Below are 16,221 nucleotides of genomic sequence, written 5' to 3' on the forward strand. Positions count from 1 at the left end.
ACTGAGATCAGAACTTTGTTATGGACACTCCAGAACGCTGACTTTGTTCTCCTTAAGCCACTTTGTAACCACTTAAGGTCATTGTTCGATTGGAAAACCTGTGTGAGTCTCGGTCTTTAACTTCCTGGTGGATGTCTTTAGATGTTGCTTCAATATTTGGACTTAATATTCTTTCCTCGCGATGTCATCGTCTTTAGGAAGACTACCAGTTCCTCCTGTGGCAAAAGAGCCACACGACATGCTTGTCCATAAGAGTCTCGCTTTTTCCTCCAGATGTAGAAATGGCCATGATTGCCAAACAGTTCCACTTTAGCTTCATTAGACCACATGTCTCTAAAAATGAAAGAACCTGTCTCCTTCCTGAGCGGAGTGATCATTTGACATTTCCATCACGAATGTGCTCAGGTATAACTGCTTGAACAGATGAACGCGGCGCCTTCATCCGTTCATTCAGCAAATAGAAATAGTTTGAGTAACTCTAACTGACCAAAAGCAAGGAACGTCTGAGGGGGGGAAAAAAAGTGTTTTGGTTTCAACTGTAGGTGTTTACCATTTAAACATTGCTCAGATATTGTTTTCAACTGAACTGGAAAAGTACACTTTCCATGTTCACGGCAAGTAAATGAATCACCAGTCTGTGACTTTTCATGCAGAGCTAATGCCTGTCTGAACACAAGACGGATTCAGAGCGACGCGCATCTACAGGCCTGTCGATTCGGTCGCCGTGGTGCTGTCAGCGGCGATGAGGAGACGCGTAGTGGATTTGATAGCAGCTCAACCCCAATCAGGGTTATGTGATGAGTAAGCAGTCATAGAAAAAGAAAGTCTAAGAAGTTTTTTTTTTTTAATCACGCTCTGATTGTGTGAAGCGGGGTATAAATATTCCCTTTGTCTGAAAGCGAGAGGCTCCTACCCGGTTGGAGGTTAAATAGGTAGCGTGTCAAAGTTGAAGCGTTTGAAAGTCGGCGCCGCTTTTGATTCCGGTGGAACGACAAAGGTTTAAAAATATCCTTTGAAATTCCACAGGACAGATGAGATCTTTGTAAGGAAGAGTTCAATCAAAGTGCAATCTTTAAAAAGACATAAAACGTAATCAGGGAAGTCACATTGTTCGGAGAAAAATGTTCTTTTTTTAAAAAATTTTTATTACCCAATAATACCAAGTCAGTTTTGGTTTCCGAATTCGCACCGAACCTTCAATGGTTGTTTTGTGCGACATTTAAATCAAACATAAACCTCACAGGCGGTTCACAGAAACCACAATGCCTCCACGGTGACCATGACGATCTTTTTCAAGCGCCATTAGCCGCGCCTGCTGTGTTCCATCACAGGGAGCGTGCAGGTGTTTGATTAACCTTCTAAGCTGCATGAGAAATCAAGATTAAAAATAAAGGAGGAGGAGGAGGGGAAAAAAAAAAAGCTTATGCCTGTCAGCATACATGTAGATTCAGACAGGAGTGTGAAATTAATGACTCAAAGTGGGAGTAATTCAAAAGCAAATGGGGGCAAAAAGCTCAGTTTGAGATCAGGTGATGGAAAACCTTTTCATTAAGGCATATGCCATATTATCCATTGTTGATAATCTTTCCACATGCTAAAACCTTATTATATCAAGATCAATGGAAACGCAGGATTTCAATTTGCAACATAAAAATATGTTGCAGCAGCTTTTCAGCCTGTTTATAGGAGGTTACTTGTATAAATAAGTGCGTCATCAGCAAATAGGAGTATTTTGTCTTGATCTTTGGGACTTTGGGTTTGATTATTTTTACATTGAGGCCATTGGGAATAAGTAGGTGGCTACCGATGTAGCATCTGCTAGTAAACTGCTGGGTATTTAATCAAGCAGTTTAGGAAAATCCTAACAGACAGAAGACAGATTTCAAATGTTTGAGGCGAAGCCAAAGGGAATCATTTCAGTGACGAGCTTTGGACCCCTTCTCTTTCTTTATGTTGAATCATGAAGACTGACCTCACCGTCACAAAGTCTTGGTAAATGGCTTTGTAACAAGTTTTATACTGATAAGTGATGGGGGATTATTCGTTTTTCTCACGTGCTTTTGAATTTCTACATGTCTTTTCGAGGTCCTTTAGCCTACTTCATGTTGTATGATGGGTTTTATTGAAATATCCAACAGTCCAAATTTGGCTAAACTCTAATTGATTGGCAGAATTAGAGTCAGCTCGGCTAAATAGGGCAAAGCGCTGTAAAAGATGCACAGACATCCAGAATATTCAAACTGAAAAAGCTTTAAGCCATAAGATCAGAGGTTGATTATATTTGAAAATACATTATATATAACCAGTTTTTAAATAGGTCATTTCTAATGAGTTTTTAATAATTAATTAAAAGTCTTTTGAAATAAGCTACCTTAATATCTAAATTTCAGTCAATCAAGGCTGCTGTTTTAAACCATTATCACCTAATAATAATTTTTGAGAAATTGCAACCTGAGAGAAAAAAGAAAATCCCTTTTTCAAACAGAGTAATTATAGCCATATAATAACATAGGCTGACCTCCCTCTGTGACTGTTAATTAGCGTGTGTAGAATTAGTATTTAACCATTATTATAACACCATAACTCCGGCTGCATGCAGCCCCTAATTTTGAATAACCACAAAAAAATCAGACAAGACAAAAAGAGAGAGAGAGAGAAATCCATCAATAAATATAATTTAAACTTTTTTGCGAGTATTAGCAAAAAAATAAATAAATAACTCATGGTTTTTCTGGGGGCTCATTCCTGAACCAGATCTTATTAAAAAATATATAGATTTTATATGAAGAGAAAACTTTTTTTAAACAAAGTAAACGGCAATAAATTGTTGCTAAGGTTTAAATCAAACTGCTTGGTCTTATTTTGACGTCACGCTGAGCGAAGCGTCATTTTGTTCTCATTTTACTCTGGAATTACCTGAAAATTGTGAAATTATGAAGCTCCACCAAGATGATGTCGGATATCAAGAAGCATTCAAGCAACTTACTGAAGGGAAACGTATTTTCATCCTTGGTAAATGATGGAAGAATTTATAAAAAATAAAAAAAATCAACAAAGTGTTCCACATGAGCAGTCAGGAATAATTTCTCACCGGATTCCCAACATGTTTATAGCACTTTGCTGATTTTTTTATTTTGTAGGAGCTTGTGCATAGCAATGTATATGTAGTTCACTGCAAAAAAAATAAAGTATGGCTTTTGAAATGTTCGCATTTTGTCGCGTTGCAACCGAAGAGGTCAGTGGATTTTATTAGGATTTAAATATTTAGAAAGGGGAAGGAAACATTCTTTCCACACACACACACACACACACACACAAAATTAAAAGATAAAATAAAGTTTGAAAATTATGATGTCCTGTTTAAAAATTTTTGTGCAAATTTAAAGACCAATGTGCTTCAACTTGGCTGATGTGAAGTTTTAGTTTTGTGTGGCGATGTGCAGTAAAAAGATAAGTTTTGGACTCATGTGTCCTGCAAAGCTGCAGCGATAGTTCTCATTTAGCTTTTCTTTCTAAACTATTACTTGTAATATGTAAAATATTCCACGGTTTGAGTCCGAAAAGTTCCTAAATCCAGGCTTTAGTGCGTCTCCAGATTTCTGCCTTAGGGAAAGTGAAAAGCAGTAAAACGACTCACTGGCAGAGGTTGATGAAAGCCGGAACATGTTGGCTTCTAAACTTGTAAATCAGGGGCTTAAATGCAGTACGCAAACTGTTTAAACAGTGTTCTAATAAAAAACAAACATCACAAATATGTAAAGGGAAAAAAAAAGAAACCTAAAATCCACTTAAGCCATCGTCGAATCCATCCGTGTTCGTGTGTGTGCGTTTTGGGAACTCACACGAACAAGCAGATAACTTCCTGCGACCATTGTTGGTTTTAATGTGTTTTTAATTTCCCATGAAGTGACTGGAGTCCTCGGTGACCGCCGCTCCATAATTGGTTGCCGGTGTGAACATCAGTCAGCTTAACGAGAGCTGGGGGCTGACAGGAGGGGAGCCTTGGCTGCAACCTGCCCCCACACACACACACGCACACACACACACACGCACACACACACGCTTCCTCACAGATAGGTATGCAGTCACCGTCTTTGGACAAAAAAAAAAAACACGCATGACGACATGCAAAGTCGCATTAGCGTGTGCAGTGTGCTGCATGTCTTCCACAATAAATAAGCAACTTGTTTACCTGTTAGACTCCATGTCAACCGCCTTACCTGCTGATGTCTGAGCAAAGACAAGCCAGCGGTTGTGTAGAAGTCATGCACAAAAATAATTCAATGTTCTGCCATCATCATCATCATCATCATCATCACACATAACCTACAGGAAAAGTTTTACCACCACATTAGGAAATAGTTTGTCACATTGCAACCACAGCTTCCTGTATCCTCCTGTTGGGATTTTATGCAATAGACGAACACAAAGTTGTGCAAAACGTCGGGAGTTTGTATTTCACTCACTTTATGAAAAGACGGCAAAATAAAATCCAGTGTTCTATTTTACTAAAGAAAAAATAAAAATAGTTGATTTCTGACCTTTCACCATTTGTTTTGGCATCTAAACCAACTTAACCACGTCACAAAATTCTAATGGGAATTTTCCTACACCAAGTTATTTCATTCAGGTTTTGTGAGTATCAAACTCATTTTCATTTCGAGTCGCATCGACATCGTGCGGGTCGTCAAAGAGCCGGTTATGGCAAAATATGTTGATAAAACCCATTGAAAAAACTGCTAAATATTAATAAAAATGCTACCAATGTTTTCGATGAGCATTTCTTGATGTTAATTATGATCCGACATCTTTTCACATCGATGTACTTTGCCACCACACAGACAATGTTTACAGTGAAAAGGTAAGAAACACAATGAAGGATTATAAAATTATGTTTAGAATCCTGATATAAAAGTGGTTTAGAGGCCACAGAAGATGGAAAATGTTCTTTTTTAACATTAAAAACAGTTGCAAACTAAAGGAGAAAAGAAAAACGTAGGTTGCAAATCTAAGAAAAATACAGTCTTCGAAGAATCAATATGAAGAACCTGTTATGTTTTTTCCTATTATTGAAAATATTTCTCTTTTCAATGATGCAATAAGAAGAAAGTCTGGAAACTCATTTGCTCGCACTTTTCCGGACTGTGTACAAAAAAATTGGAATACAAATGAACATGGATAAAATAATCCCAACTAAAGTTTGTGGTTGCAAACTTCTAACAGGTACGGGAAGAGCGCACTCGCACATCGCTTTAAATCAGGACAGCTGGGTGTGTTTGCTGGAGGCGAAGCGACGTCCGATGAACCTGCAGCAGGACGCCGCCAATTCAGACAAATAATGCATTTTGACACAAGAGAAAATAAAAAAAAAAGGCTTTTTCTTTTGGATATTCCATATATAGGATTTATTTACACTTTCTATTTACAAATATTTGTTTCTGTACATATTTTGAAATTCAATTCAATAAGACAGTACTGTCACTCACACGATCTGGCGAATATTAGCTTTCTTTCTCAGCTCTGTGGAGCAAAAGACACAGGAGAGAGGAGGCTCGTTTCTTCAGTTTGGTTTTCACAAGTTTTAGACTACTGGAAGAAAAAGAAAGAAAAAAAGAAAGAAAAGCAGCAGAAGTGTTGCTTTTCCCCCCCGAAACCTGCCTGACGACGCTTCCCGAGAACATTTGAAGTCTTCTCTGTGTGGGCTAATGGAAAGAGAGCCAGATGTCACCGATCGCCATGGAGACGAGGGCGACGCGCAAAGGAACCGGTGGCAGGCTAATTTGAGATTAGCAGCAAGTGATTTTGTTTGAGTTTATTTATTAAATTATGGTGCGTACGTGGAAGCGTCTGATTTGTGTCGACAGGAAAAGGCTGCGCATGAAAAAATAAAATAAAATAAAAAACTGACTGCGGGGGGGGGGGGGGGGGGGGGGGGGGGTTAAATAAAATAATAAAAAAAACAGAAGGGGAAGCTTTAATTCACCCGCGGCTCGCACAGACACGCGCTGAAGACGATCGATTCCCCTCGACGCTTTTCATATCAACACAAATCTGTGCATTAAGGCAACCTAAGATGAACAGAAGCAGAACTTTGGAGAAAAACGTACAGTTTGCAAATTCCTGCCCCGATCGTTAGTTAATGCCGCTTCGCCCGTCGAGCTAAAAGCAGCGGCGACTCCGACGTGTGTAACAAATCTTACAGCGAGCTGAGATGACCTGCAGGTTTCTACGAGCTTTAATGTATTATCCCCATCAGTAGAAATGACACGCTTCTAGAAGCTGGGTTTTTACATAAAATGAGTCTGTAATTTTGCCACATTTATTGCTGCCTCAGGTAGAAGTGGAAAAAGCCTAAAAAAGAAAAAAAAAGACCTTTTTTGAGTTTTTTTTTTCTTTAAGTGTCGGGGTAAATTTTTTGAAGAATTAAATAAACAATTCTGCTTTAGTTTTCAAGCAGAAAAGAAAAATAGGTTCTTAAGTAGAAAGCTATGATATATGATATTCATTAAAATTTTTATGCTCCACATCCACTAAACCATAGTTTACATTTGTGATGGTAGGACAAAAAAAAATTGTCATGGAGACTTAATGGCATGATGTGGAAAATCAACAACTTCGATGTTTTAATAATTGTTCCGACTTAGTGTATTAGCATATTTGGATTAGTGTGATTCGCTTTTGCAGTTTCTGGACTTATAAATATCAAAACTTTTTTTTTTAAACTCAAATGGAATGTATTCCTGCCTTTCCTATTTTGAAGAACTGATTAAAAATAAATGGCACTCTGTCAGATGAGGTAAAAACATGATGCTTTGGAGTATTTTTGAAATGCTTCTCAACATTAAACAGTTATTTTATAGTGATTCTCATTAACTGTTGATTTTGTATGCTAGGTGAAAGCATTTTAACGGCTTTTCGCATCGTTACCATACGGAGGAATGTGTTAAAGACAGCTTGTCAAAGCTGTCAAACTCCACCAACAGGAGTTTATGAATCTTGATGAAAAGAAAAACACTCCGACTTTTCAGCAGAGTAATAAAGTCTCCTAAAAAGATATTGAGCGCAGATATTTTCAAAGAACGGAGGAAAATCCTCTCTGATTTTTGTTTTGGAGATGGCGACACCGCTGCGCCTTTTCGGCTCCTCAAACGCTGAGTGAAAGCTTCAGCATCGAGGCTCGACGGGCCTGCAGAGGGTCAGGGGCAGGTTCAGTAAACAAATGCCACATTTGTAGTAATCGTACGTAATAAATGCCCGGGGAAGAATGAAGCGGCTCAGGTTGATGGTTTTACGGCCAAACGACGTATAAAAAAAGAAAAAGAAAAACAGGAAACTGTAAACCTCTGGGGTACATTTGCGTTAATCCGGATGGCTTAAGAGTCAGGCACAACTTAACGTAAACATTAGTAGCTATATATAAAAAAAAGAAAAAAGAAAGAAAATAAAAAATGAACCGTCGTGGATGATTTTTTTTTCTTTAAATGCTGATTGAAAGAAGAGGATATACATCACGAAGAGAGAAAGCAGAAGGAGAGACGGGGTAGAAAAAAAAAAAAAGGAGCTGTGGACTTTTTAAATGAAGTGCAGTTTTTCTTGTCACACAGCACAGGAGATAAGGGGCTTGTGAAACTGGTTCAGATTGTGTAGAAAAAAAGGGGGAAAAAAAAAGTCCCAGTGTGTGATCAAAGACTGACAGCTCTCAGAGAAAAAGCGCTGAAACTTCCAAAGGAACACAACACCCTCCCTCCCTCCCTCCCTCTCTCTCCTTCACACACACCTACGCTCGCCGTCTCTGCCGGCACACGGTGACAATAATGGGTCCTGGCGGAGGCGCTGCAGGAGGCTGCGGATGTTAACCGCTTTTTGAGTTATGTCACCCAGTGTCTGATTATTAGACCGCCGCGTCCCTGCGATGGATTACGACGACGAGCCACGCGACGTGCGCCGTGACGACGGGAAATTAGCAAAAGGAAATATTCTCTTCTTGATTTAGGCTGGAAAGAGATTGTCTCATAAGTGTGTTAGTTTAGTTATCTCACACCAGCTGCCAGGAAGTTCGTCCGTTTATCCGTCCGAAGAATATACCTACTAGATCATCCGGTCATGCTAGCTTTTTTCTTTCCTTCCCGTCATATTTATTTTTTCCTGCCATCTTTAGATTTGAACTCTGACCTTTGGAAGAGGGTCAGGGTCACTGAACAAAAAAATAAATAAAATAAAATCTGAGTTTACACAAAACAGACTTTAAACTCAGAATCCTGATTTTGATCTTCTGATAAAATTGAATTATGATATTAATATCCTCTATTATTTTGAGAAAAATGAATTCTGATTCAAAAGAAAGTATGATTTAGAGGCTTATGGATAAACGTTTTATCCTATCCTCAGTTCAGACGTTTCATTCTAGAATTAGCCGGATTTAAACCTAGTAAATTAGAAAGAACTGAAAAACCAGAAGAATCCAAAACACATTTTGTCCCTCATCGCTTCTGAATTGACAAATTTAGTGAGATCTGAGGTAGCGAGCCGATGGCGAGACGTAGCCCTTCGTGAACAGGCGATCTAAGACAAAGTCGGCCTCTCTGCATCCTGATGGCCGTGTCGTGTTTTGGAACGTGGGGCGAGCTTCTCTGGACGCCGTTCACCTTCCACTCTGATGTACGGGGAGTGTGAGAGGATGAGGGGGAGGAAGTGAGGAGAGGAGGATGAAAGGGAGAGCAATTTGCTGAGTGCTGGATTCTCGGAACCCGATCTGTGCCGTTTGGATCCTGGAAAACCAACTGAATCAGTTTCCCCCCTTTGTGTCACAGAAAAACTGCAGACTCCTTCAAGATTTGTAAATCTTCTATTAATAATAACAATAATAATAATTAAAAAAGAAGTGCCCTTCTGCCGTCTGTCTTCATATTTATAAACTAAATAAAGGGTTTGATTTTGCCAAAATAAACTAAGTATTGCTATGGTAGTGTAAAATAACGCAGATTTTAACCCCAGGCGGTGCTGAGAAACTGTTCATGATCCTGCATCAGGCCGTGTGTGGCAGTTGTTCTTCAACGACGACAAAAAAAAAAAAAAAAAAAGAAAAACTTCCAATAATCAATATTAATGATCTGTTTCTGCATCAGACTGAGAATGAACGCACGTTTCAGTGAGTCAGAGAGATAATTTAAAAAGAAAAGGCTCCGGATCATCGTGTCAAAATGCTACACCACGCATCCTCAAGTCACTGTTTGATTCGAATCTCTTAGTAGCAGAAAGGCCCACTGGAAATATGGGCAAAAAAACTAAATAAAAATAAAAATAGGGGGAGTGGTTAGGAAAATGGGAGGAGCCTGTGAGTCCAGCAGGCGACGAAGGATGAGGACGAGGAGGTGGAGACGCTCTCATCATCTCTTGTAGTGGTTGGGCGCGTCGGCGAAGGCGAACTTCAACCTGTAGGCTTCGGCCAGCAGCACGCTCACTTCCTCGTTGCCCCAGTGCATCGTGGGGAGGTTCTGCAGCAGGATCATCAGGCCCTGGTGAGACGGACGCAGCAGAAACAGAAAAGATTTTGATTTGTTTATTGATTTAAATGGTAAAGAAAACACTGAGACAAAGAAGCTGGCTGGCAAAGACGAATCCGCAGCTGATTGATTTTAAATTAGGAAGGAAATTAATAACACTCCCCAGACTGCCGGGGCAGAAAATTAAAATAGGGCGTCGTTTACAAAAAATCACTATTTAGTAGCTTTGAAGATGAGGCTGTGGCTGTTTGACCTGCCCAACTTGGGATGAACACCTGTAAAAACACCGTGCAGCAACCGGAATAAAAGGGCAAATCAGCATTAGCTCAATGCTAAAGGAGCTAATGCTAACTTGACTTCTTGCCATCTGTTTTGATGTACTATTTTTATTTAAGGTCACCATCATAATCTCGTCCAACCTGAGCCTAATTGACATCCCGACAACTCTAGATCAGCTACTTTCATTCTTCCAGTGGTTCGCTAATGAGCGACTGACTGACGACGCGTGAGTTTTAAACTCTCAACAGTCCTGGTATTTGTCTTGGACAAACAGCTGGAAAAAGCTGACCTAGTTATTCCTCCTGCTCGGTCAAGCAAACAAAAAAAAAAAGATGCTCTGATGACTCTATCCATCAAAAAATAGAGAGAGAGAAAGAGGAAAAAGAGCAAAAGAAGGAAAGTCTGTGCAGCTGCATCACTTTTCCTGACCTGGTTCGTGGTAGAGTTGTTGAATGGAGTTGATTAGGGCCTATTTTGAGCAGTTTGAGCAAAAGTCAGATACTGTGATGTTTTATTCATTCTGAGGCTTGTTTACCGTGGAGGTCTGCTCTGACCTCTGGACTGCATTTGGTCAAAGTAAATTACATTTCAGTTTCGTGGTGAACTGAGAGAAAAAATTAATGATTTCAACTGTTTACTAGGATGAACAACAACAAAAACCAACAAGATTCAAGTTGAGTGCATTTTAGGTGGATTCAACGTTTGATGACCTGCCAAATTACTACCTTTTGAGGAAGACGATTGCTGATTTTAACAAACCTTAAAATGATCACATTGGATGTATGAAAGTAATTTTAACTCTAAATCTGTCAGGGTAAAACATTTAGAGCTTAGCAATGGTAAAATTGTTTTTACACCTATTTGTGAATTAAAATATGGTAAAACATGCCATTTTTAATCAAATTCTTCCTTTGTTGTTCTGCTTATGTCTTCTTCTGAGGTTTTTGTGTTGTTTCCTTCAGTAGCTCTTGACACAGCGCCACCACAGGTCAGAGGGGGAACAGGTTTTTCAAAGCAGTTGACAGAATAGTGAACCGGCTGAAAATGGAACAAACATCGCAATTTTGATTCCCAATCGAACAGAGTCTGCCGGGCTACCAGGTGAGAAAACAACCTAAACATTTTCAACAGCATTACCGTCCATGGATAAGGTTGTTGCTCTTGTAACCACAGGGAAAGTGAAACACAGACATTGTTGGTAACAGATGTGGTGAGGGCAGCCCTGAATTATTTTACGCGCCATTTAGCTCGAGTAAGACTAATTACTAATTAGAAATAAAAGACGTTGGCGCTCAAAAAATCTTGGGTGTTTTTGGACTGGTAACGATTAAAAACCTTGGTAGCCTCAATATCTACAACCTGTAAGGAGAGCGGAGCTCTTCCATGACGCATTTACACCTTTTAATACAATCGAAAGCTACTCTTTTAAGGAGAAAACTTGATTAGATGCAACCCTGTGTCAGACTGTCATATAGATTTTCACTCAGCAAAGTCTACAGCTGAGCTACTAACCTAAAAATAGAAAAAATAAAGGGGAAAAAACCCAGAGAAGTGCCAGGTAAAATTCAGTGGCACTTGACAATTTCCTGAGATTTCAGCTCTGTACATCACTTGGTAAGTTAGGAGACAAGACAACAACAACAACCCACATCGTCTCTCTCTCACACACACACTGAAGCGAGAGTTCAATCTAGCCAACTAATGCCTCCCTCTCAAAGGGGAATGAGGCTGGTTAGCGGTAAGACAGAGTGAAAATGCGTGCGTGTGTGAAGGCATGCTGCGGATTGGTGTCCCAGAAGCTTTCATCATCAAGGCTGAAATCATTGCCGTGACAACAGGGTTTACAGCCAATCACGGTGTTGATAATCACACGAAAAGACAAATCCCGGTGGGGCTTCGGTGTCTGCACTCATCTGACTCCACACAGTTTGCGGCTTTCTGAAAGGATGAGACCCCGTTCCAAACTGCTTCTTTTTTTTTTTTTCCCCTCCCCCCACTCGACACAGGTTAAAATATTTAAACTCCTCTTTTCTGAGCACGTCACGGGAACTCGGAAGTTTCCATGCACCTCTTACCAAACTGCAGAGAAAGTCAAGCAAATCTGTAAACAGATAAATTTAGGCTTTTCGCATTAGTTTACCTTTCTAAACTAAAAGGTGTTGAGCTCCTATTAATTCTTCCCCTCCGCACTCGCTTTTAATGAGCCGCCGAGACGACCCGGTGACACCAACAGAAAGAATTTGTATTCTGCTCGAGGGTGAAAAAAAAAAAAAAAAACACTAAAAAACCTACATGTCTTCTTCGACTAATTAATCTCAAAACTGCAATCGAAGCCAGAATCCAACATGTCACACTTTGCTTCACTCTTTCTCCTCCGAATACATTAAAACTGAACCGAACAAGAAAAGCTTTTCAATCCCCCAAACTTAGTTCTATTTCTCTTAACTAAGCAATGAGAGTAGCTGGTAAGTAGCTTATTGACTGATTTCTTTATATGCCTCAGGCCTTTAAGATGTGCTAACACCCTGTTGGAGTGCTTAAAATAATCTGGCTGTGAGACAGCGCTGATAAAATGTAGAAACCCAACAGATTTCAGCCTCTCAAGGTATTAAGATATAAAACAGGATTTTTTTATTTCTCCTACAGAAGGACCCAATACCTCATTAAAAACTATTTGAAAAGAAAGTTCATTTTACACTAAGGCACTCGTGGTTTGAGAGGCTTGAGTAAGATGTGCATTGTGTTTTCTAAACGGAGAAGCTATTAGTTCTAAGACGTTATTGGTTACGTTTGTTCATCTTTTGGATTTTTGATACATAGATGTAGAATAAACGCATACCAGTGGAAGACGCTTTACAGACGTGCTCGTAGCTAGGCAACTGCAGCTGTAAAACAATGTTACCTTACTAAAAGTGACAGGCGGTGCTTGTTTTTTCTCTTTATCAAAGTGCTGTTTGTCACCGACACAATAATTTCAACATTTGTTTTTCTAGCAAGCTAAGCTAAATCGGCTAACTAGCTTTGTGGACAAATAGCTGGAGGAGGACGATTCCTGTGCAACTACATTACAAACAGCTGAAGAAAAACTGGGAACCACTGCAATATTCTTTGGCATTGTATTGGAAAAACTTTAACTATCGAAAAAAATATGACTGGGCATATTAAGAGTTTGAAAGCTTGGCGCTAGTAACCCGATTGTGTATTAATACTGTATATTCTTCTTTTCTAGATTCCATACTTTTCCAAACTCAATCTAGATTTTTTGGGGGGATATTTTAGTAAAAATGTCAACTTTTAAAGTTATTTAACTGTTGTTGGGTGTTATCTGATGGTGAAAAAACAAAAAGTTTTGAATTTTCAGAATTGGGTATTGACCAACTGATTCCGTTGTTGGTACATGGACGACACCCTATTTCAGACTTTAACTTGTCAAAAATGGATGACGGGGCTCTTTGTGTCAAAGTTTGCAAACTTTGGTACTTTTATTCCAGCTGTAAGGGAAAGAAACCGGCAGCTTTAGTGTTTTGTTTGCCTTTTTCATCAAACTAAGTTTAAGGACCATAGGTCCAATAAAACTTGCATTAAATGTTCAAAAGCATCACAAAAGAATCCTCTGCAAGCATCTTCTTATAAAATGATAATCAAATCTATATCAAAACACAAAATAATGAAGTTTTAAAAATATGCGTGCCGTTTCTTTTCCTGCGTTTTTATCATGCAAAGCACTTTGAACTGCCTAGTTGCTGAAATGTGCTGTACAAGTAAATGTGACTGATTGGAAAATAAAAGTCAAACTGCAGCATTGTTCATTATTAGATGTCTGTCCTTTAGAAAAAACAAAAATAAAATACTTTTTCTCTAATCATCTAGGCCTTTCAAGACCGAGTAAGAACCCCTGCTAAATAGTACGATCTTAAAAAAAAAGAAAAAAAAAAAAAGAAGACCCCTTGAGTTTAAAAGATTGAACAGGTGAGGTCCCTCTCGGTTTAGAAAGCCAACGGCCTCTGAAGACTTCTCGCTCTGGAGGGGAAGGGAGACGAAAACCCAGCCTGATCAGAATTCTGCCTCGCTCTCTCTCATCTGTATTCACCGGAGCGGCGGCATCAGCTCCTTGCTTTCATCCCTCGCCCTCTTTGGTACATTTGAAACCCACCACATTTGCTGTCACAGAACTGTGGGCCGGAGTGGCTTTAGGTGTTTCGGGGATTGTGTTATATTGCATCTGGTAGCTAGGGCAAGCAGTCCGATGCCTTTAAAGAAATTAAGCACTGTTGTTATACCCGAGTTGGAGATACCGTGCCTATTATCGCCCAGGTTTTTGATTGGCATAAATTATTAGTATTAAGGTCATTCAGACTACTACATAGAGGGAAAAAAACTAATTCCAGACCATAATTATACACTTATAGCCCCATAGCATGTTTGTATCCTGTATAGCAAGTCATCTGTGTGGTCCTGTAGTGAGACATCATGTAACATTACTGCTGTACTTCCCCCGCCCCAGGCTCTTCGAGTGAAGAGAAGCTCCCCTGTGGAGAAGCATGACTGTATCCTGGTACAATCGGAGCCCCAGATCAGCGAGCTGCCATTTATGTTTTCTTTGCTTCAACGAAATCGTTTCCTAATAACGTACGTCCGTCCGGTGAATTGCAACACGGTCTCAAACGCAGGGCCTCACAGTAAAAACCAGGTCGTAGCTCTAATAGGACGAGGAAGTCCATCATTGTGTCAGGTGCTGGGTGAGTGTTTTATTACCGCCAACGGAAATGAATTTATGACGGCCGATAGTAAATCACAGTTTACCAACATCTTCACAGCAGAAACAAATGACGGAGAAAGTCTGTCGGATACCCAGGAATTGCGGCTGTCACAAATGACGGGGTGAAGAAAAAAACACGCTTGTCAAACAAAAAGTATTAAAAACACTTCCGAGAGTCGAGCATAGCGTGTTGTTGATTATGTGAAAGAAACCCACTATATAAAGCTATTTTTGTCTACAGAAAATGTGCGTTTGTCAGCCAGGTTATATTTCAATCACTAGAAATGGTTTCACATTGTGCTTTTTCAAAGAAAGGCAACCAATGTCTTCAATGAACCAAAGCGAAAAGATTTAAATGCATTTAGATAGAAAATGACTATTTTAAGTAGAGATAGATTTTATATAATGATGTAATTATGATTTATTTTTTTTTAAAGTTTGTGATGATATACATAATTTGGGATGAATACATATATTTCTAATCGTGATCTTTCTTTTTTGTGCTTACAACAGTCTGGACCAGATTTGAACAGAATTTAATATTTGGTTTGTTGTACATAATTACTCGATTTCAAACAGTCTCTATTTACATGGCTCTAACAGATATCGCAATAAAATTATATTTACAATGTTTTAAAGTTTTGTATTAAAGAAAATGAATTTACAGTGATTTACAACACTAATTTATTGAGAGTTAAGGCGAGACTATATTTTAACATTTTGATGAAAAATAAGAATTCCCTTTAAAAAAAAAAAGTGCTACACAAAAACTTATTAAAAAACAAATTTGAAATATTTATTTTTTCTATACATCTGCGTTTGTATAGTGTTCATATACTGGACAAAAGGTAGAGATTTGTCACTTTTGCAGTAACGAATTGAGGATTTTTAAAATGACCGTAATGACTTCTGAGTTTTGTTAGAAGTTTTTGCCCTCTTCCTGATGGGTTCAATATTTGACAGAACACAAGCTAAACTTGAAAAATACCTTAAAGTAGTGCAATAAAAATCCCTGAAACAAAAAAAGTAACTTCAACACTTTTAGCAAGTAACATACTAGCGATTTACCTCTAAAACACGTCATACTGAGTTCATTTCATCTCAGCGCATTTTTTTTCTTTTTGCTTTTTAAGGACTAATCACAAAGCAGCTTAAGAACAAATTCAAGTGTTACTTTTAGCTTTACAGCCATAAAACAACATACAGCCAACACACATACACACACACACAAGTGCACTTCTGGGAGGCTCCTCCATACAAGCGCGGAGTGACTGAGGAGCTTCATCAGGAGCAGGTTTCTGCATCGTAACCATCTGCTGGCTCTCACGTCTGTTGGGCTAACGACTTTAATGTGGTTTAATTGCATACATTTCGCTGTCAGCGGGGGGAATGACTCATTTGCTCCACTTCACACAGGTGGCGCCGGTCGATACAGTGAGGCCAGGAGTGCTGCTGTGAACGACCCTGTGGTTCCACGAGAAGGGAAAAAAAAAAAAAAAAACTAAACAAAAAAAAAGTAAGTTGGTGCGGTTTAGTGTACGGGCATGAAGTGAACGCATACTGGTTGTATCTCGTTTTAATCAGGAATTGGTAGGGGAGGAAGGTGTAAATTGGAAGCACAGGCGATACAAAAATGGAGCGATTTGTCTGTTTTTACTGCCTGTGTGGGTGCTTGCAGTT

General features: G+C 39.1%; 1 protein-coding gene across 2 annotated transcripts in view; it reads right to left on the reverse strand.

Annotated features, from left to right (window-relative positions):
- Positions 1 to 5,385: 5,385 nt before the first annotated feature.
- Positions 5,386 to 16,221, reverse strand: part of tbc1d22a (TBC1 domain family, member 22a) — a 133,010-nt gene continuing 122,174 nt past the window's right edge. For both annotated transcript variants that reach the window (XM_008401153.3, XM_008401152.3), the window contains exon 14: positions 5,386 to 9,515. In XM_008401153.3, the coding sequence (XP_008399375.1) occupies positions 9,387 to 9,515 (129 nt within the window). In that variant the 3' untranslated portion in view covers positions 5,386 to 9,386. The remainder of the gene's footprint in view (positions 9,516 to 16,221) is intronic.

The sequence above is a fragment of the Poecilia reticulata genome, chromosome 23 (assembly GCF_904066995.2).
Source record: "Poecilia reticulata chromosome 23, P_reticulata-male-v2, whole genome shotgun sequence".
Classification (NCBI taxonomy): Eukaryota; Metazoa; Chordata; class Actinopteri; order Cyprinodontiformes; family Poeciliidae; genus Poecilia; species Poecilia reticulata.